The sequence below is a fragment of the Cenococcum geophilum genome (genome assembly GCF_001692895.1).
Source record: "Cenococcum geophilum 1.58 unplaced genomic scaffold K441scaffold_27, whole genome shotgun sequence".
NCBI classification, from domain to species: Eukaryota; Fungi; Ascomycota; class Dothideomycetes; order Gloniales; family Gloniaceae; genus Cenococcum; species Cenococcum geophilum.
The window spans coordinates 704,501-723,816 of NW_027137585.1; the positions used below are offsets into that span (position 1 = coordinate 704,501).

At 51.6% G+C, this 19,316-nt stretch overlaps 6 protein-coding genes across 6 annotated transcripts; 4 read left to right on the forward strand and 2 right to left on the reverse strand.

Annotated features, from left to right (window-relative positions):
* Window positions 1–524: 524 nt before the first annotated feature.
* K441DRAFT_723434 (uncharacterized protein) lies at window positions 525–3,282 on the forward strand (the record flags this gene model as incomplete). Its single annotated transcript, XM_067654091.1, has 3 exons — window positions 525–998; window positions 1,163–2,816; window positions 2,879–3,282. The coding sequence occupies 3 exons, from the start codon at window positions 525–527 to the stop codon at window positions 3,043–3,045; spliced, it is 2,295 nt and encodes a 764-aa protein (XP_067502858.1). The 3' UTR covers window positions 3,046–3,282.
* A 1,660-nt stretch (window positions 3,283–4,942) lies between these two features.
* On the reverse strand, window positions 4,943–6,236 carry K441DRAFT_697219 (uncharacterized protein). The gene is made up of 4 exons (XM_067652957.1): window positions 6,022–6,236; window positions 5,855–5,969; window positions 5,608–5,786; window positions 4,943–5,557 (listed from the first exon to the last, which is right to left on the reverse strand). The coding sequence occupies exons 1-4, from the start codon at window positions 6,142–6,144 to the stop codon at window positions 5,237–5,239; spliced, it is 738 nt and encodes a 245-aa protein (XP_067502859.1). The 5' UTR covers window positions 6,145–6,236; the 3' UTR covers window positions 4,943–5,236.
* Window positions 6,237–6,344: 108 nt separating this feature from the next.
* Window positions 6,345–7,836, forward strand: K441DRAFT_661682 (5-formyltetrahydrofolate cyclo-ligase-like protein). Its single transcript, XM_067648910.1, has 5 exons — window positions 6,345–6,621; window positions 6,677–7,174; window positions 7,229–7,551; window positions 7,604–7,694; window positions 7,745–7,836. The coding sequence occupies exons 1-3, from the start codon at window positions 6,531–6,533 to the stop codon at window positions 7,360–7,362; spliced, it is 723 nt and encodes a 240-aa protein (XP_067502860.1). The 5' UTR covers window positions 6,345–6,530; the 3' UTR covers window positions 7,363–7,551; window positions 7,604–7,694; window positions 7,745–7,836.
* K441DRAFT_638407 (small nuclear ribonucleoprotein SmE) lies at window positions 7,183–8,084 on the reverse strand. Its single transcript, XM_067646539.1, has 5 exons — window positions 7,983–8,084; window positions 7,912–7,932; window positions 7,745–7,851; window positions 7,604–7,694; window positions 7,183–7,551 (listed from the first exon to the last, which is right to left on the reverse strand). The coding sequence occupies exons 1-5, from the start codon at window positions 7,993–7,995 to the stop codon at window positions 7,496–7,498; spliced, it is 288 nt and encodes a 95-aa protein (XP_067502861.1). The 5' UTR covers window positions 7,996–8,084; the 3' UTR covers window positions 7,183–7,495.
* Window positions 8,085–8,251: 167 nt separating this feature from the next.
* Window positions 8,252–12,013, forward strand: K441DRAFT_661685 (ARM repeat-containing protein). Its single transcript, XM_067648911.1, has 8 exons — window positions 8,252–8,552; window positions 8,614–8,706; window positions 8,752–9,030; window positions 9,131–9,221; window positions 9,272–10,555; window positions 10,609–11,034; window positions 11,091–11,565; window positions 11,619–12,013. Exons 1-8 carry the CDS (start codon window positions 8,427–8,429, stop codon window positions 11,752–11,754), a joined length of 2,910 nt encoding a protein of 969 aa, XP_067502862.1. The 5' UTR covers window positions 8,252–8,426; the 3' UTR covers window positions 11,755–12,013.
* A 3,081-nt stretch (window positions 12,014–15,094) lies between these two features.
* K441DRAFT_144371 (uncharacterized protein) lies at window positions 15,095–19,255 on the forward strand. Its single transcript, XM_067640151.1, has 3 exons — window positions 15,095–16,252; window positions 16,431–17,535; window positions 17,594–19,255. The coding sequence occupies exons 1-3, from the start codon at window positions 15,226–15,228 to the stop codon at window positions 19,137–19,139; spliced, it is 3,678 nt and encodes a 1,225-aa protein (XP_067502863.1). The 5' UTR covers window positions 15,095–15,225; the 3' UTR covers window positions 19,140–19,255.
* Window positions 19,256–19,316: the final 61 nt, after the last annotated feature.

A 19,316-nucleotide genomic window follows, 5' to 3' on the forward strand; every position in this document is an offset into this window, starting at 1 on the left:
TTTCGGGAAGATCCTGTGGAAGGCGGTAAGGTGGAAGTTATTAATGAGGATGAGGCTATAGAGGAAGCCTTTGAGGAGATCTAGGAGTCGATTTAACGATAATTTGGTAAGTTTAAACTTCCTCTACCGTTCTATATTACCGCTAAATATATGCCAAGACTTACTATAAATAGTATAATTTGTAATGGAGCGCTGTGGCGCGCCTGGCGTCAAATCAAATATTGAGGACGTGGAGTGGATCCGACCTCAGATCCACGCCACGCCAATCCAAATAGATCACTGCCGGGAAATGGGTAGGTGGACGAAGTAAAGATAATTATGGCGGAGAAGGCAACCTCGTAAAATTGCAGTGTCTGTTAGGTCACTGACTTAAGAGGCGTCGTCATCAATCACAGCGATGCGAAGGTTTATGTGCTTGTAGCTGAACGCAGCGGAGAAGGGGCTCCCCATAAAGTCAGGCCTCTCTCCGTGGATGGCTGATCTACCCTAGACTCGCACTGTCTCAATTCAAATGGGACACGCACATGCGTTTTCAGTTAGGCTTGGTCGCAAAACTCGAGAGCATGGTCGCATACAAACATAAGCCCCTCGGGGGCAACACCTTTCGGATTCTGGTTATTCTCCCTGGGAGAGACGAGGACGAACTGAAGTGCCACATCAGGCAGCGAAAGAACGAAAAATATGAGGCGCTATCATGGTGCTGGGGTACAAAGCCTGAAACAGCAACTATCCAGATTCTCAGCGATGATTCTGCGGAAGATGCGACAATGCTAATAAAGCCGAACCTCGAAAGTGCACTCAGACGTCTTAGGCTTCCCGAAAAACAACGTTTCTTGTGGATCGACGCCATCTGCATCGACCAGGCCGACAAACATGAGAGGAATGTGCAGGTCGCGATGATGTCGGAGATATACGAGAACGCAGAAAAGGTGGATGTTTGGTTAGGGGACGAAGAGCACGACAGCCAGATGGCGCTTGACTTTATCAAAGACGAAATTGTAAACCTTGACTGTTTCGACGAGCTTGTGAAAAGTAAAGACACCATAAGCACTGAGAAATGGAGGGCCTTGACTGCGCTACTGACGCGAGAATGGTTTGAGCGACGCTGGGTGGTGCAAGAGATTGCTCTCGGGAAAAAGGCAGAGCTCTATTGCGGAAAAAGCTCTGTCTTATGGACCGATTTACGATTGCCGTCGCCTTGTTCGAAAGCCGGTCGAAGCCACTTTCAGAACTATACAAAGCCTCTCCATCTCACGATTACAACCCTAATTTCCTCGGCGATGTCGAAGCATTAGGGGCGACTCGTCTCGTCCACGTCATCAGCAACTTGCTTCGACGCTCTGACACTGGACAGATATGCGAAAGACGTCTCAACCTGGAGCAGCTTGTTGCTAACTTGGCTACATTTCAGGCCAGAGAGCCCCATGACATGATATATGCCGTTCTTGCGCTCGCCAAAGACGCCCATAGGAGAACGAGAGCTAGTGATATCGACACTAGCAGAAAGAACAATACCAGCTATGATACCACATCCACTCTAGTTGAAAACAATGCTAGAAAGCATCCCAATAACGTAGCGACAACCGATGACCGCATACCACAGATAGGACTTGGTATTGCAAGCTCTTCCGTAGTGCATTCTCGCAAAGGATATGATGATGGCAGACTTTTCGGAACTTTCGGTGCCGGGCAAAAGCCGTTGAGAAGCAAAGCGGCTCAGAAACGCAAAGCGTCCTTGTCGCCAGATGCACAAGAGACGGGAAGCTCGACAGCTGGCTCTCCACCTCGAAAGAAAGCGCGTAACTCTGTGAGACCTGCAAATAACTCAACTTCGCCTCGAATTGGTGTAACTACAAGAAGTCAATCGTCGACGCATGATGATCAAGAACTACCGTCTAGACCCGAGGTGGCAGCCATAACGACTAGCACTATTACGAAACCGGTATCACAAAGTCAAGCACCCGACACGGGAACGAGTAATACCGATCGAATGGCGGCTTCACTTTCGGGACGGGAGCGGCTGGCTCGGGCCATGGTGAATAAGCTCCGGGGGGGGTTACAGCCAGAGAGACACCGGGTATTCAATGTCGACTACGATCAGCCCTTCTTCAATGTGTGCAAACAATTCCTAGATTTCACGCTCCCAAAAACAAAAGATCTCGACATATTATGTCGTCCATGGGCACCAGAAGCCAATGATTTTGGCAAGAGATTCTCCCTGCCATCCTGGATCCCTAGCCTCTCCGGCGTCGCTTTTGGGAAAATGAAGAGCAGAGATGCCGCCGGCGGGTTCAAGATGGTAAGAAAAAATTCGGACCCCCTGGTAGGACCAGCCGGTTTTGGTACGCGATACTACAATGCATCCAACCTTCAAGCCTATCTAGACAGTTGGAGGTTTGGGATCGAGGGCACCGAGGCAGAGCGCAGTTTGTACGTGACCGGGTTCATACTCGACGAAATCGATGTCATGGGCCCAGCATCTCAGATGGGGAACCTACCAAAACAGTGGATGAATATAGCGGGATGGAAGTATGATACCGATCCCTCAGAAGAACTGTGGCGGACTCTAGTTGCGGATCGTGGACCCAATGGACAGAACTGCCCGGAATACTACCCGCGCGCCTGCACACACGCGGGGCGTCGAAGCACTGTAGGAGAGGGCATCGAAACTGGCGAGTTCATAAGACATGGGCGTTGCAGCATCTTGACCGAGTTTGTGGAGCGAGTGCGCTGCGTGGTGTGGAACAGACGATTGATCAGATCTAAGGGCCTTAGGGCGCTTGGTCTCGTGCCAGATTCGACAGAAGATAAGGACTGTAAGTGATTATCCCATCGTCTTGTTTCTTTGGCTCGAGGTGCTGACTCAATACGACGACAGTAATTTTTATCATTCATGGATGCAGCGTTCCTGTTGTGCTTCGGAAAAAGGTCACTAGGGGAATTCAGCATTATGAGTTCATTGGAGAATGCTATCTGCACGGGATGATGGACGGTCAAGCTACAAACTTGGATCGTACGATAATTGAAGGTATCGAACTCCGTTGAGACAGGCTCTGACTGGGGGATGGAATCCAACTATTTCAGCTATCTTAGAAGCTCAGATGGCATGCGGCTCGCAGTGTCCTTTACTTCGCTCATGATAACTATGCAGCCATGTCAAGGTCGTTGCGGTCACATCCGTAGATGCGGGTGAACGGTTGCTAGCAGTTCATTATACTCCGAAAATACGCGGCACGTTGGCCTTCACAGCCACTGGTGGCGCACTTCTTAAGGAAAACGAACAGAATAAACGCAATCAGAATGAAACTGATTTTTGAGACTTGCCCCTATCAAGGCGTATGGAGCCACTAGCCGAGGGGTCGCCTCTGTTTGTCAGCCTTGCTAGTCTTTTCTTTGCCGCCTTGGTCAATCAAGGGTATTGCTTTTGGATTCCTACAAGGCTGGGATATTGCAGTGCAGGTTTTTGGTTAACTTGAGGTTGCCTTGCGCACATGCAGTGTGTGCGCAGACTGCCGAGCCCCTTGCTCACTGCCTTTATCTTTCGCTGGTATATCCAAATTTTTGCTTCTGCATGTTTCCCGGAATGATTCTGCTGGCTACTTCGGCACTGCTTTGTGTCGTTTCGCCCTTTGTGGCGGTCCCCGATGGGTTTGGCCGCTTTATTAATCCTTCTGGGACGGCCGGACAGCCTCGCGGTATCTGGACAGGTTCTGGCGACCAATATGGCAACGGGCGCTACAAGCTACACTTGGACTGTTAGCACAGAGGGCATGGATTTCTCACAATCGCACATATTCTTCTTCGCAATACTCTCCCTTTATTCTAACGGCAGTGCGATCTATGTTGGTGAGTAGGAAGCGTGGTTCACGAGCCACTACTTCAACATTACAGCCATCGGGGATACCGGGCGCTTCGACAATTTCAACCCGCTTCTTGTCCTCTTTGACGACTACGGCTTCTAACTCGGTGCCTAATGCTACGGCCACTCAGGCCAGCCCGGCATAAAGTTCTTACCCATCCACCTTAAGCTCAAGCTCACCCTCACCTTTGCCCTCGCCTCCGGCCTCAACCTCGGCCTCAACCTCGGCACACTCGAGCTCTTCTCTTAATGTTAGTGACATAGCGGGCATTGCTAGCGCTGTAGCCGGCTCCGTTGCTATTGTCGCCGGCATATTAGTCACGATATTCAGGAAGGAAATCCGGAATTGGTTCATTAACGCCTGCTGCTATTGCTGCTTCACCTAACCTATGAGCCACCACGCCTGGCTATTACAAAGGAGGCGTAGCACATGATGCACAACAATGTCACTAGTGCCTGACTATAGCCAGCTTGGGTGGACCGTGTGGTGGGTGGAGCTGGCGTTATGGGATGGGATTTGGGTTAGCGGCTGGGAGGTTGAGTCCACAGCCACATTTCACGAGCGGGACACGGTGTAGTAAGTAAGCTCCGAGTTTTTGGGAATGGATTAGAGGCGCTTTGAAGCTCTGGCTCATCGCTACATTAGGGTTGGTCCTTTATGTTGTGGTCTACTTAGCGACAGGCTTTCTATCATGCCTCCCGAGAGCATAAAAGACCAGAGCTTCTGTAAGAGGAAGAGGAGGAGACGCGCGGAGGGTATAGTTAGGGATTTTATGTGGAGGTTAGGTAGATCAGCTGGCGGAGGGCGTAGAGTGTAGATCTATATGATTCCGTAGAGGCTGCGTGCTTTTTCAAAGGATGCACTCGTGTGTTGAGGTTGAATGTTCTATGGTCTGTGCGGGACTTCTAAATGGTGCGACTTCAGTTGACCTGTGTGGATGGACACGTTGTCCTCAATTATCGGGCTTCTTTTTCAGATGGTAAACGTGCTTCACGAACACGCTCATAAAAAGACTTCTTAAGAAAGATTTTGAATCGGGTTCATGAGCAGGGATGTTTTACGCAAAAGAGATAAGGAACTCAATCGAGATTCAATGGTTGATAAATTATGGAAGACCCTAGTCAGCTTACAAAACTCCACTTGGTGTTAAGGTCTGATATGATAAATGTGTCTACCTATATAAACTTGAAGACTCCAACTCTTTCCCAGATAGAAACTAAAAACCCCTCTAACTCCGCTCATTTGCTCCTTGAGAAAACCCCAATCAAAAACGATGCTGATAAATATGCCCAAAAAGAGCAACATCGACTCATTACTCCATACCTGGTAGTCTAACCAGTCCCATTGTACACTTGTTTGTTTGCAGGAATGACGAATCAGAAACAAAAATACAGCACTGCCCCGGACCCGGTCAGGAACACGCCGAACCACCACCACCGATCCGCTGGTATCGGTTCGCGCCGCCTGTTGAGCACTTTGTGGTTCATGGGTAGCGTGATCTCGTCGGCGGAGCGCTTGAACTTAGTCGTGGCCTTTGCGCCCGGGGAGGACGAGACGGTGGTGGGGTTTAGGGTCTGCGTGGGCAGCATTTCAGGAGGGGAGTAGGCGAGGTAGAGCGGCATCATGGGGGAGCCGTCGAATTTGTATAGATTTAGACGCGGGATATTGTGGTAGGGATCTGTTAGGACTTCGTAGCGCTGTACACGGGTTAGATGATATGGCGGTGGTGAGTTGTAGGGATACGTACTTCGAAAAGTTCAGATTGATTGTAGCGGGTATATACGGAAGTCTTGTATGAACAGGGGTCGGAGTAGAGCTGGCGGCCGTCAACAGCAATGGGGACGAGGACGAGCGAGCCGTTGGCTTGTTTGGTGAAGCTGCCATGCTGCCATTGCATGATGCCCTTTGGACATGCCGGGTTTCCAGCTGTTTAATGTAATGTTAGATACATTGAAGATATCGAAGAGAAGCGTGGTTGAAGGGCTAGTGCGTACGGTTGGCAACAGCGCGATAGTACGCTTCCTCGAAGAAACCATCGGCAGTGAATGAGTATGAGATGCCCGTGTGATCAGGTTCGAACATCCTCTCGTTTACAGGGTCGTAAAATTTCTGTATCCTATTCGTAAGCATCCGTCTCTAGGCGATTGTACAGTCAACATACAGGGCCGGTTAAGGTCGAGTTCGACTTCGAGGACCACGTCCCCACGAGATCAGTTACGGGGAGGGTTTGTGCCGCAACAACGCTGGCGCCCACCAGGAGCGCTGATCCTATCGAAGGAAGCATGATTGCAGAAGTGTTGTGGAGAGGGCCGAGGGAGGGGGGTGGAGGAGAGGTCGTGAGGTCGAGGATGCCACTTGCAGATTCGAGTTTGCGGCTCTGGTTAGGGGTGGGTGTCAGTGAGGCAAGAATGCCGCAGGGATCATCGGCAGGGATTGGATGAACCGACCACCGTGCCACGCGAAAAACGCCATCAACGGCGATGAGTCTGACTGTTGATATCGTCCTTGAACACAATATCGTTGCTATGAAGAGAGGTATAGTCTAATAATTTATTCCGTTGAATTCCATCCGAAGCCTGCTTGGGAATACCTCGGGTGGATCGGTGGAAGCCGATCGGTAGACCACTGCCGGTTGCATACATTATCTATTTCTGGGACGACGATCATATCATGGCAGCGCTCAGGACTTTGAAGAAAGAGCTGCGACAGCGCATCAAGATTGCTTTAGCAGAGCTCCCTCCGGAGTCTGTTACAAGTCAAAGTAGGTTGGTATTTCCTCTTAGTATACATCAATGTAAAGCTCAGTGGTGCACCAGCGTCTGGTGCGGTTAAGACTCTTTTGTCAACACCTGAATATCGAGCTGCGAAGAGGATAAGTGTTTACCTCTCGATGCCATCTGGAGAAATTTCTACTGTGGGGATTGTTCATGATGCGCTCAAGCAGGGGAAAAAGGTCCTCATCCCATACACCTACAAACTAGCATCTCCAAAACCGGGGCAGCCAAAGTCGATTATGGACATGCTCGAGCTACATTCATTGAGTGACTTTGATTCCTTAAAGCCAGACAACTGGGGGATTCCAACTCCAAGCCAAGAGTCAGTTGCTGAAAGAGAAAACTCGTTTGGGAGTAAAGGTGTTACAGAAGGCGAGTTTGCTGTCTCAGGAGAGATAACAGGAGGGCTTGACCTAATCGTAATGCCTGGCATGGTCTTCGACTTGGATTTTGGGAGACTGGGGCATGGTAAAGGATTTTACGACTACTTCTTGGCACGATGTCACCAGTGTTGTATGCAGAGGGCCAGTATGAAGATGCCTTTTCTTGGTGAGATCATCTTATGTTATATATGAAGGGGTTGGAAAAGCTGACCCTATATAGTCGGTCTTGCGCTAAAAGAACAGCTTCTTTCACCGAAAGAGTCTGTGCCAATGGATACTTCCGACTGGCGCCTGAACGCCTTGGTAGTAGGCGACGGACAACTGCTCCGAGCTGAAAGTTCATAATAACCAAATCCCTCAATAGCCTTAACCCTAAGAAGCGGCTCGTTTTAGTTGCAGAAAATGCGCACTCGCACCTGACCACTTGAGAACCGTAGTACTACGCTAACAGCCTGATCATCTTCATACTGAACATAGCTCAAACTTGTAAGCTTTGTATAAGTGAAACATTATCGCCTTTTAGTAATATTTGACCTATAAAGATGTTAGTAGTGAAAATTACATCCTAGATTAGGTATTCACTAACCTAATTGTCGCCTTGATTCTTCTTCGGCCTTTGTAGCTAGTTTTACCTCAACCGCATCATCGATAACCAAATTCATGAATTCGTCGAAGCCCTGGGCAATTCATTAGAGCTCTGGATATAAAGTCCTGGCTTGTGACAGACCCTGATCTTGCCCTCTATCCTTATTCCAAGCTGTTCAAATAGCCAAATCTGTACCGGCGCGCGCGACTGGAGGAGCTTGAAGATGAAGTTGATTGGCGGCAGCAGGACTGTTCAAAATTTCAGTTCTAGTACTTTGCTTGAAATTTCAGGAAATATTTATGCCGTACCTTTGCCACCTCCGCGAGGGCCTACGTAAGAGTTAGTATGAGCTCAATTCTGAAGTCATCGGTTTTCTTACCTCGTCCAGACATCTTCTAGTGATATCTTGATTCCGGCGAAAATTGTTGGCTCCACTTCGATAATGCGCACAAGAATTAAAGGAAGGGTCTTGGTTGCGTATGTGGGTGTGGGTGTGTTGTGGGGTTGTTTGACGTTCGGCAGCTCACGAGTTGATGTTGTCCTCAGAATTTCTCGGTGGAGCGCAATGCAGCGCCAAGGCTTTTGCGGGACGACATTTCGACCTTGTCTTCCGTTTCAAGCTATCCTCTTCTCTCATCTTACTTCACTACGACCTCAGTACTCTATTGTCTGGATTCCTTCTTCGATCTCTGCGCTCTTCTACCCCAAACTCCCCTTGGCCTATTTTTCCATGCGCGAGGAATAGGCGCCTTTGCTCATCAGCACCCCGCTCCTCCAAAACATCACGCCTCCTTCTGCGCCGCTTGAAATCTAGGTCGACAGAATGGCCGCCAACGGGGCGCAGCAGGCTTTTGCGCCTGTTCTGAGGGCTCTCGCTACCATGTCGGCTTCAGTAGGCCGCGCGCAGAAGGGACAGGCCCATGAATTTCTCGAAAAGTTCCAGAAATCGGTCAGTGTGTATCAAAGAGCCTAGGCTACCGGGCGACAGAGCTGACACAACCTTTTCATAGCCTGAGNCATGGACAACAACATTCGAGATACTCCAATCAGAAAGCGCTGATCCAGGAGCTAAACTGTTCGCCGCGACGACTCTGAAGGGCAAGGTATGGAAATAAATGTTCGGAGTTACTCTGTTCTGACATAAACAGATTGTATATGACCTCCACCAAATTCCTCGCCAGGCGCTTCCTGGCCTACGAGACTCATTACTCAATAACCTCATTACCTTCCGCGCTGGTCCTAAGCCGATACGAATGCAGCTTTGCGTTTGCCTGGCGAACCTAGCAATTCAAATGACAGAATGGAAGGATGTGCTCTCGCTCATTCTGTCCACTCTTGGAACCGACCCACAAACCCTCCCTTGTGTCCTGGACTTTTTGCGTGTTCTCCCAGAAGAAGTCACGGAGGGACGAAAGATCAACTTGACAGTACGTTCGGCCGAGACATCACCATCAACTTACGGGCGCCTTCCAGCGGTACCACGAATCCAAATCAGAATCAGAGTCTAACACTTCATGTTGTTACTAGGAAGATGAATTAAGTTACAGGACAAAGGAATTGCTCGAGGACAACGCCCAGCAAGCTCTCGCACTTCTCACGCAATATTCACAATCCTCTCGTATGTATAATGTACCGATAGTAACGAATAGGCTAACTCCTTTCACTTAGCAACTGCATTCCAGAACCCACAACTTCTAGACTGTATAACTTCATGGTTACGCGAAGTTCCGCTTAATGATATAGTCAACTCTCCTCTTCTCAAGACAATCATTGACGCCCTTTCAGCCGACGAATCTTTTGAGGCCGCAGTTGAATGCATGTGCGCAATTTTCAATGAAACGAGAGACGTGGATGAATGCATCACTATTATTCAGACGCTTTATCCGCATATAATTGCGCTTCGACCTAAGATTGCCGAGGCTGCTAGGGAAGAAGATGTGGACAAGTACAAGGGGATTGCCAGAATATTTGCTGAGGCTGGAGAAGCTTGGGTGGTCCTTATTGCGCGAATGCCTGTAGATTTCCGAGTTCTTGTCGAAAGTATTTTGGAAACCGCAGCTTTGGACAAAGAGAGGGACGCCATCTCTCACACCTTCAAGTTCTGGTACGAACTGAAGCAATATCTCACGCTCGAGAGATATATGCAAGCGAGATTGGAGTATGTCGACATTTACTCCAAGCTGGTCGATATCATGATTGGTCACCTGGAGTATCCAAAGCCAGAAAGCGGGAACGAAAAGGATCTCTTCGAAGGCGACCGGGACCAGGAGGAAAAGTTCCGGGAATTTCGCCACCAGATGGGAGATGTCCTGAAAGACTGCTGCGAAGTCATTGGCGTCACAGACTGCTTGGAAAAATCCTACCGCCTCATCGAAACCTGGGTCAACACTTACGGGCCGCAAGCTAGAACTGGTCTCGTGCCAGAATGGCAGAAGCTCGAGGCACCTTTATTCAGCTTGCGTGCGATGGGACGGATGGTTCCTGCCGAGGAAAACATTATGTTGCCCCGCTTGATGCCCCTCATCGTACAAATACCAGATCATGACAAGGTCCGCTTCCAAGCTATCATGGCTCTTGGTCGGTACACAGAATGGACAGCTCATCATCCTGACTTGCTGCAGCCTCAGCTCGACTTCATCATGGCTGCATTCACCCATCCATCGAAAGAGGTTATAAGAGCCGCAGCACTCTCGTTCAAGTTTTTCTGCAATGACTGTGCGGATCTGCTTTCGGGCTATACTGCGCAACTACAACAGTTCTATGCCACTTATCTTGATACATTACCTTCAACTAGTCAGGATGAGATAACAGATGGAGTAGCTTCTGTGTTGGCAAAACTTCCAGCAGATAAGATCTACGAGAACCTGAAGCTCTATTGCAACCCGGTAGTTACCACTTTGATGGCGATGGCGCAGAGCGCTAGTAATGACAAGGAAAAACTGGCTCTTGCAGGTATGTATAACGCATATGAAACCCCTTGTTGTGCATTCTGACAAAACTTTCAGACAAGCTTCAACTCCTTACGATCTTTATCCAGTGGGTTCAACCATACATCGAACAATCGGACCAAAATCCCGCCGTCAAATACTGCCAGGAGATCTTCCCCGTGCTAGCAGCTATAGCTGAAAACTTCGTAACGTGCACCCCAATTCTAGAACGTATATGCCGGTGTTGGCGGTACATGGTGCTTTCCTATCGAACAGCTATGGCGCCACTGCTGCCGCTCCTTGCAGAAAAACTCGCCGCGGGGTTCAACGCTTCAAGACAGGGCTGCTTCCTTTGGGCGACTGACTCTATTGTTCGAGAGTTTTCCGAAGGTGTTGAGCAAGTTGACGACAACACTACCAATGCTATCTTCCAGTTTTATGAGCAGCAGGCGACTACATTCCTAAGAGCCATGAATGATCTACCTCCAGAAGAGTTACCGGATCGTAAGTCTCATTCTCTACATCAAGCTGAGAAATGTCTAACAAGCTTCGTCTCCTAGTTATTGAGGATTTCTTTCGGCTTACTGTCGATGTCCTCCTCTACTATGCTCCCAAGGCTATTCCTTCACCGCTTATGGAACCGATTCTCGCTGCAGCGTGTACCTCGTTGACGCTGCTCAAGGAGGAACCCATCTTCGCAACTCTTCATTTTCTCCGTGACTTGCTGGGGTACGGAGGCGAATTTGCGCCATCGTCTAGTTTCGACCAAAGCCGGCAACGTGTGCCTGCAGATGTCCAGGGCAGAGTCAAACAATTAGTCGCAAGCCAAGGGGAGCAGTTGGTTCAGCGCATCATGACGGGGATGATGTACACATTCCCTCGTGACTGTTTCCCCGATGCGTCCGGCGTTCTCCTTGACATGTTCCAATTGATGCCAGAGCAGGTGGCAATCTGGGTGCAGAATACGGTGACGATATTACCACCTGGCTCGATAACTCCTCAGGAGTCGGAGAGGTTGCTCAACAACATCAAGCAGTACGTTTACTCGAGTGTCCTTCAGACGCCATTTCATTGCTAACTTCCAATAGACGGGTGCAATCTGGTGAAGTTCGAAAAATCCGGGGGCTTCTTCAGGACTTCACCAACTCATATCGTCGTCGCAATGTTGCGCCTCGAGAGGGTTTGGGCCGGTTGGAGGCATCAAGATTTAGATTCTCAGGGTAACTGTACAGTGGGTGGGATAGCAGTAATGGTGGTGACATGTCATTCGAAGCAACTTCTGGACAGCATGGCTTGCAAACATTCTCAGGGGAGCATTTTCGGGGGGAGCCGGAGTTTAGCCGTGGCGATATAGTGTTTTTTTTCTTTAGGCATGGGGATGGAATTATTGAAATTCGGGAAGCGGTGAATGGAATGGTACGATTTCCTGATTTTTCGACGGTCGTGGTGTCGAGTAAGAGTCTGTCCTGTGGTGACTGCGTCGATACAGGGCTGGCTGGCGTCTAGGCCGCAGCGCTTGTTAAGGCGATGTGCGCCAATTAGACAGTGCAAGAGCACGATATAAAGGGGGATGAATTAGTGGCAGTAATGGCAGTGGTGGCATCGGCGAAGTTTAATGGTGCTATTGGAAGTTAGGGAGAGAATGCCGGGAAGCACTCCACCAACCCCTTTAGACGAAGTCTTCTCTGGTGCAGCTTCCTTAGCCAATTATAGCTTGTGCGGGCTCCAGTGTCCCCCCTGTGTGCGCGCGCGCAACACAGCAATTTCGCTTTGTACGCACTAGAGAATTTCGGGTTTAGCTCTCATAATTAAGCTTAAAAAATTAAAGGCTTTGCCTTTCTTGCGGGTGCAGAGCTCTTTTGGCAAGCGCACAATGCACTTGACTAGTGATTACCGAAATTGCTGTGTGTTGCGCGCGCGCACAGAGAGGGGGACACTGGAGCCCATATAAGCTGTAGCCGTGACTCGACTGGTGCCAGGCGGCCTATTGGTGGGCTTCTGATCTTGGCCTACAGTGATGGGAGGACTGCACGCCATTTTGATCGAAGCAGGTTTTACTTCAACGTGGCCTGAGATCGTGGCACGATCACGGTTCTCAGAGTTTCTTGCTCTTGTTTCTCCACATCCGGGTGGGCGTGGAGAGCGGTTTTCTCCAAGTCGGAACATTCCCGGCTGATGGCGCGTCAGTTTTGTTTTTGGATCGTTCAATGCGGCTGCCCTAGGCTCCGCCCGCCTCCCTCCGCCCGTGCTTATCCGCCGCCGACGGTGACTGGTTCAGCCTGACTCCTGCTATCCAAAAAAGGGGGGGCCTGTTGCTGCGCCTAGGAAACCCGGCCGGGGGTTTTCAGCTACATTTGACAGCTGCATGCACGACAGTTGCCACTGAACCCTCCCACACGGCTACTGCATACAGGAACGCGAGGCCTCTGAGTCGACGGATTCAAATCTCCTACGAGATGTCCGGCAGTGCGGCGACTGTAAGAGAAGCTGAGCAGCCGGAATGCTGGCAATGATTGACGATGCTTCCTGGACAGGGAGGAGGCAGGTAGCAAGTAGCAGCTGGAAGTGGCAGCAGTACGCATCAAAGCAACGTGACTGGGTAGCTAGCAGCGATTAGAAGCAGCAGGTCGTCATCCAGGTACACACTGCATTTTTGCCTGTAAATCATATCTCCGTATAGGACATGGGCCGAGGCCCAACCCGGGAGGCTTGTGAGTATTGCTGTAACTAACTCCTTCATGTGCGACAAGGCGCAATACCTCCCCGCCCTGGCCGCGTCGGATCACAGGCTTCCGAAGAGAGTGCAGAGAGCGCAGAGAACGCAGAGAGAGAGAGGCAGAGGGACAGGCAGAGAACGCTCGGAATTCTCCTAAGGTTGGCGCAGCTAAGCAGGCTATCCGGCGAGCGAACTGTTGGCGATTTGGAGCGATTTGAGCAAAGAAGTTGTCATAGTTTGGCAGGGGTTTTTGGCAGGGGTTTTCAGCGCGTCAAGCCCTCTCTCCAGCAACCGGGTCCACGCTCCAAGCTGCAGATCATAGCAGGATCCTCTTATGAACCCCCGGCCAGCCAGCCACCCGCACTGCGGCAGATGCGGCAAAGCGTCCCCACCGCCGTGATCCAGTGCTGTGGGAATGCATGGGATGAATAAGCTCTTGCAGCAGAGACGCCTCGCGCGTCGATCTGCCTGCCTAATACGGACGCTTCAATATTCCTGACAGAGCGCCCGGCGAATCACCACTAGTTGGCATGAGCTAGGCGTCTACAGTTTGACTGCAGTGGCTAAGTTCGTGACCACAGCCAGAAGAGAAGCGGCCAAGGAGGTTGTCCAAGCAGCGCAATCTTAACAGGGAAAGGGGCCCGGCGGCTGCCCGTAGTAGCGTGGTAGTCTCCTTCGCCATGACACTGAGGCCGTGAAAGCCTCGAGGACCAAATTTTCCCGGAGTCCCACGTTCTACGCCTTTTTATCCTTGGGTGCAGTGCGCGCGGGGCCGCAGGACTCTCCGAGGCCCCCCAGCCATGACTCCTGAGTCTCCTGGCTCTCCTAGCTCTCTCCTAAGCTTTCCCCCGTTACTGCAGCTGTTCATGTCATCATATCAAACCGGGCGTGTGCTTCCTAACCCTTCTGAGGGGGCTCTCGACTAGCTTTGGTATGGTTTGACATGGCCTAATCGACCATCAACTAGGGAGCTTCCCCTCATGATCCTCGCTGGCATCGGGAGCTTTTTTGCTCACGGCCCTCGTTTGGACGGGTAGTTCTGCACACAGTCCAATGATAATCGTAGTCGTGCCCTTGATCCGCCGGCGATCCCAGGGGTTTTTCGCGGCCGTACTCTCCAGGGTTGAAGCCTTAATCTCCAGTCCGAGCGCCCAGCGGCCGCCTCTCTTGATCCAGTGGCGCGAATCTCATTCTAACATGGCCCTTATGGCACAGGAAGGTATGTCTGCATCTGTGATACTCCTCCACACCGAGCGCGTTGCGTCAAAGGGGCAATGCTTATCACGACCACACCCACGAAACTTGAGCCAACGCGCCTTGAACCATTCCCACTGCTCTCACCGATTTCGATCCTTCCCACCCGCAATCCCACTCTCCCGGTTCTAGGCCTTTGACGCGCCTCTGAACCCCCTTCCTGGTCCTTTTCTGTGCCTGTTTTCTGTTCAGCCTGTTTCCAACTGGCTGGTGGGCTTTGACGGTTGAGGTTCCGTGCTTCGTATATCACACTGTCAATCTATAATCAAATGGATTCCCGGCGGCTCGCAGCCTTCCCGTCCTGAATTATTTTTTTCTTTTCAGGGTTCCTCCTGCTGTGCTTCTCCCGTAGCGTCATTCGGGAGCCACCCGAGCCCTTACGCTCCAACATCGGTCTCAACCTATTTTTGACAGCTCGACCGTTGTTAAATCCCCACTCTCGACGCTCGTCGCGGATCGTCATTTTTTAGCGGCAGCCTGCCCCTCTTGATCTAAGGCTGTTTGAACACGGGCATGCCTCTTTCCGACAACACGGCCTCACGTAGCAGCGCACCTAAGCTTGCCTAGGTACGGTTCTCTACTATTTACTCGGCCGGAAACCCAGCGCCCCGGTTGACGGTCGCTTGCTTATGCTCATCTCACCACTCGACACCGGGCGCTAAGAATATTCAACAAACCCATTTTCCCAGGGAAAGAGATAGAGACAGAGAGAGCACTAAATCCACATGGATAATGGTTCTGCCATATCGACCGGTGCTGGGAATGTCACGCCCACCGGTAATTCAGCTTCTGCACCACCTTCGAATCCAAAGCTGCGGAAGAGGACCAAGACAGGCTGTTTGACATGCCGCAAGCGGAGGATCAAGTGTGGGGAAGAACGGCCCATCTGCAACAATTGCATCAAGTCCAAACGCCATTGCGAAGGATATAACCAACGCGTTATATTCAAGCCTCCGATTGGAGACTGGCCGAATCATCCATCGACTGTAAATACACTACCCTACCATAATTCTCTGCTCCCAGGAGCGCGACCAGTACACCATCGACATCCGCAGCCCATACAACAACAACAGCAGCAAACACCAGGATCACTAGCTTCGATCCAACCAAGGCCGCTGACACAGTTTGATTTTTCAAACGTCGAATCGGGTCCAATTCCTGGACTGGATCCACAGAGCGCAGGAGTGCTTGTTGGAGGACAGCCACCTTACCCTCAAGATCCGAACTACGCCCAACAACCTATTCACTCTCCTCACACACAACTTCCTACTCCGACAAGTTCGACTTTCTACCCACCTTCAGTGAATACTGGCTTTCCTGGTTATCAGGGACAGCAGTATCCTCAGCAGGGAGGACAGTTTCAGCAGATCCCGGTTTCGTATGATAGTCAAACAATAGACGAAAAACCCGTTGTTTCCGATGCATCGTACACAGCAGTTTCGCAAGCGTACCAAGATCACTTCGTTTACCAGCAGCGACAGAGTGAAGAAGAGGAACAGAATTCGTATTTTTTTGCCTCGAGTGGTCCTGCTCGAGTGGAAGAATACCAACCTCAGTATGTTGAGCAAAGGACACCATTAGCACAAGTGGCCAACGCCCAGGTTCCAGATTCGCAGGCGCAGCAAAGCACTGTGGATCTGGGACGAGGTGCGTATCCACCCCCTCAGCCTGGCCATCACCAGGTGCAGATTCAGATACCCCAGTCAGATTCAAATTACGATGTAAAATATGTTGCGCAGCATACTATTCTTGGTATGTCTCGTATTTAGTCTACCTATACCTTATACCTATTGCTTCTCCAATGTCCAATCACAGGATTGTCGATTTACTGTGTGTCTGCATCTCTCAAGTCCCCATCGTAATTGAAAATCACTCGTCCTGTTCGAATGACAGCTAGTGGGTGAGTGCTAATTGTGTTGCAAATTTGCAGAACATCCTGCTGCCGTGTCTCATGCTCAGCCAGAGTTTAGAGGCCAGCTCCTTACGTCTGGGTTCTCTGCTGACCACGTCAGCCCTACCCAAGTTCTCGACGAAGCCGCTGTAGAGTACGAAGACGACGATTATTACGACGTTCAATCCGATGAAGAAATGGAGGATGCCCCAGATAACGCCATCACAACGAACCGGGATTTTGGCATGATCCTTAGAATTCATCAAGAGAGCACCAGCGAAACCAGCATTAGACGATACGACGCATTCATTTACGAAGGGATATTAGATTATTATCGCGCGGAATGGGTGGCGAATCCGCTCAAAAACCCTAAGACTGCTCGTGTTTTTGCGCATTTTATCTACGCTACAGGACCTAGTTTGTCGATCTACGAAAGGAATCCTCGAAATGTGTCGGCGATGTTTACTGAAGGACCAGTCCCGAGCTCGCAGCAAAGCCTTTGGACATATACATTGCCAATGATGGCGTTAAATCATCAGGGGCTGTTACATGCAATGCTGGCACTTGCTAGTTTGCACATTGCGAAGCTGCAGGGCGCATCTGTGACGCCCTCGTTCAAGCACTACGCTTATGCTTTGAAGAGGATACACCACTGTGTAGGACACCGCAAGAAACGCCATCAAGTAACGACTCTAGCTGCGTCTCTGCTCCTAGCTTTCTACGAAGTTATGACAGCAGATCATCTCAAATGGAGCAGTCATCTTGTAGGCGCGAAACAGCTTTTAGTCGAGATTGATTATCGCGGCATGACGAAAGAATCGAAGAGAATGAAGGCTGAGCAAGCAGCGTATGAGCAGAGCTTCCCATACCAGAACCTGGATAGGCTCATGCAGCAACGGCAACTGAACCGCGGATTCAAGGAATTCGCAATGTTACCGGATGAAGGGCTGGTCAGTACCTTGATCGGGAGAAAACTGAGGTACGATGAGGCTGGGCGAGTCGTTGGGAATTTCGAAGACTTTAAGCCATCGAACTCGGTACCGCAAGGATTGGATTTGAGCAAGTATGAGTTGTTCCAAGATCTGTTCTGGTGGTATTGTCGACAGGACGCTTTCCAGAGCATCGTTAGTGGAAATCGACTTCTGTGAGTATTCGTGTCTTTGATTATCAGATTATCTGGTCAGAAGCTCATCAGGCTACAGCATGGATTATAGCAGATGGAGCGACTGTCCCCCACGAGCACCTGTGGGCCGTGCTGACGCAATCTACGCAACCCATGACCACGTCATCCTTATCCTTGGTCGTATCGCAGATTTCGCGGCAAAAGATCGCGAGCGCAAGATCAAAGCGGTGGAAGCAGACGGTGGGCAGTGGAGGCCAACACCTGGAATGCCCATGGGCCCACCCCCACAGCCTGCGCAGACAGGAACGGGTCCTTCGCCTACTACTATGGGTCCAATGGGTCCAATGGGACAATCACCAAACACAGCTGCAGGTCCTCCACCAGATTGGACGGGAGGACCACCACCGGGTTGGACTGGAAGAGCGCCACCGGGTTGGACTGGGGGACCACCGCCTGGTTGGACAGGGGGGCTGCCCCTAGGATTTGGGATGGGAGCTCCCCAGGGCTCTCCCATGGGTCCTCCACAAGGATCTCCTGGCTACCCTCCACAAACATCGCTCACGGGAGGCCCATCACCGCTTATACCGCACGTTGGCGCTCAAGGTCAGCAGCGACCTAATGCTCCAAATCTTTCGCAAATGCCATCACAAGGTCCTCCATCACAAGGTCCCCCACCACAAGGCCCCCCACCACAAGGTCCCCCACAAATGCCCACCTTCTACGGGATGGGACCTACGCGCCCCCCCACCGCCATGCCATCCTCGTATGCAAACCCACGCCAGACCTCCCCTACGAGCCCCTCCCGCGCCAACATCGACCTCGAAGCCGCCTATAAGACCGCCCTAGAAGACTGGTCTCAAATACGAGCGGCCCTATGCGCGCTGGAGCAGCACCTCGGACCGCACCTCGGACCCGCGTTCCAGCCGCTCTCCGCCGAATACCACCAGCCACTGCAGACGCCCTTCGGCGACGCTCGGCAGTACCGCAGCTACGACATCGGCATCATATGGGCGATGCTCTACATGGCGCACATCATCAACATCCGCTCGCACCCATCGATGCCGCCCGCGGCGATGATGGCCGCGGGCGTCGCCGCGCAGCAGACGGCGCACTACGCCAACGAGATCGGCCGCATCGCCGCGGGCATCGTGCCGACTCCCGCCAACACGCCGCTCAACCCGTCCCTCGGCGCCGCGCTCATCGAGAGCACCATGTCGCTCTTCTTCGCCGGCGTCCAGTACCGCGACGCGACGCAGCGCGCCTGGCTCGTCTCGCGCGTCCTCGACATCGAGGCCCGCACCGGCTGGGCTAGCGCGGGGCTCATCGCGCGCGGCTGCGAGACGGCGTGGGAGAAGGCCGCCAGTGCTGGCCGCGGCCCGCCGTATCGCGGTCGGCGCGACCCGACGAACGTCGATGATCGGCTGAGTAGGAACGTGGTTGCGGATCCGGCTGCGGGGCCGCCGAGGGAGTTGAGCGATCGTCGCTTTGTGCTGACGAATCCGGGTACGAGGGTGCATTGGGCGATGGGGCTGCTGAGTGTGGAGGAGGATTTGGGGAGGGAGGGCGCAGGGTTGCCGAGGGTTGGGCTTGTGCCGTGGGAGGAGGGGCAGGAGGAGGGGCAGTAGGGGGGCGGGTGGTGGGTTTAGGGAAAGGGAGGAGGAGAATAGGGTTCGGGACAATCAGGGTTAACGTCAGGGTCGATATCAGGGTCGATATCAGGGTCAAAGGCAGAGTCAGGTCGGGACAGGTCAGGTCAGGTTAAAGCCAGGAAATCTCGGTGGATATTAATGGAATTGGCGAGA

Excerpts from the sequence above, each read along its gene's own strand:
- K441DRAFT_697219 (XM_067652957.1), bottom strand. The coding sequence starts at position 6,144 with ATGCTTCCTTCGATAGGATCAGCGCTCCTGGTGGGCGCCAGCGTTGTT. Across the intron at positions 5,970-6,021 it reads ACTCGACCTTAACCGGCCCT|AAATTTTACGACCCTGTAAA; the intron begins GTATGTTGACTG and ends AATAGGATACAG. Across the intron at positions 5,787-5,854 it reads CTATCGCGCTGTTGCCAACC|CTGGAAACCCGGCATGTCCA; the intron begins GTACGCACTAGC and ends TACATTAAACAG.
- K441DRAFT_661682 (XM_067648910.1), top strand. The coding sequence starts at position 6,531 with ATGGCAGCGCTCAGGACTTTGAAGAAAGAGCTGCGACAGCGCATCAAG. Across the intron at positions 6,622-6,676 it reads GGAGTCTGTTACAAGTCAAA|CGTCTGGTGCGGTTAAGACT; the intron begins GTAGGTTGGTAT and ends GTGGTGCACCAG. Across the intron at positions 7,175-7,228 it reads GAGGGCCAGTATGAAGATGC|CCTATATAGTCGGTCTTGCG; the intron begins CTTTTCTTGGTG and ends GGAAAAGCTGAC.
- K441DRAFT_638407 (XM_067646539.1), bottom strand. Across the intron at positions 7,695-7,744 it reads GGATAGAGGGCAAGATCAGG|GGCTTCGACGAATTCATGAA; the intron begins GTCTGTCACAAG and ends TGAATTGCCCAG. Across the intron at positions 7,552-7,603 it reads AGAATCAAGGCGACAATTAG|GTCAAATATTACTAAAAGGC; the intron begins GTTAGTGAATAC and ends ACATCTTTATAG.
- K441DRAFT_144371 (XM_067640151.1), top strand. The coding sequence starts at position 15,226 with ATGGATAATGGTTCTGCCATATCGACCGGTGCTGGGAATGTCACGCCC. Across the intron at positions 16,253-16,430 it reads TGCGCAGCATACTATTCTTG|AACATCCTGCTGCCGTGTCT; the intron begins GTATGTCTCGTA and ends GCAAATTTGCAG. Across the intron at positions 17,536-17,593 it reads GTTAGTGGAAATCGACTTCT|CATGGATTATAGCAGATGGA; the intron begins GTGAGTATTCGT and ends ATCAGGCTACAG.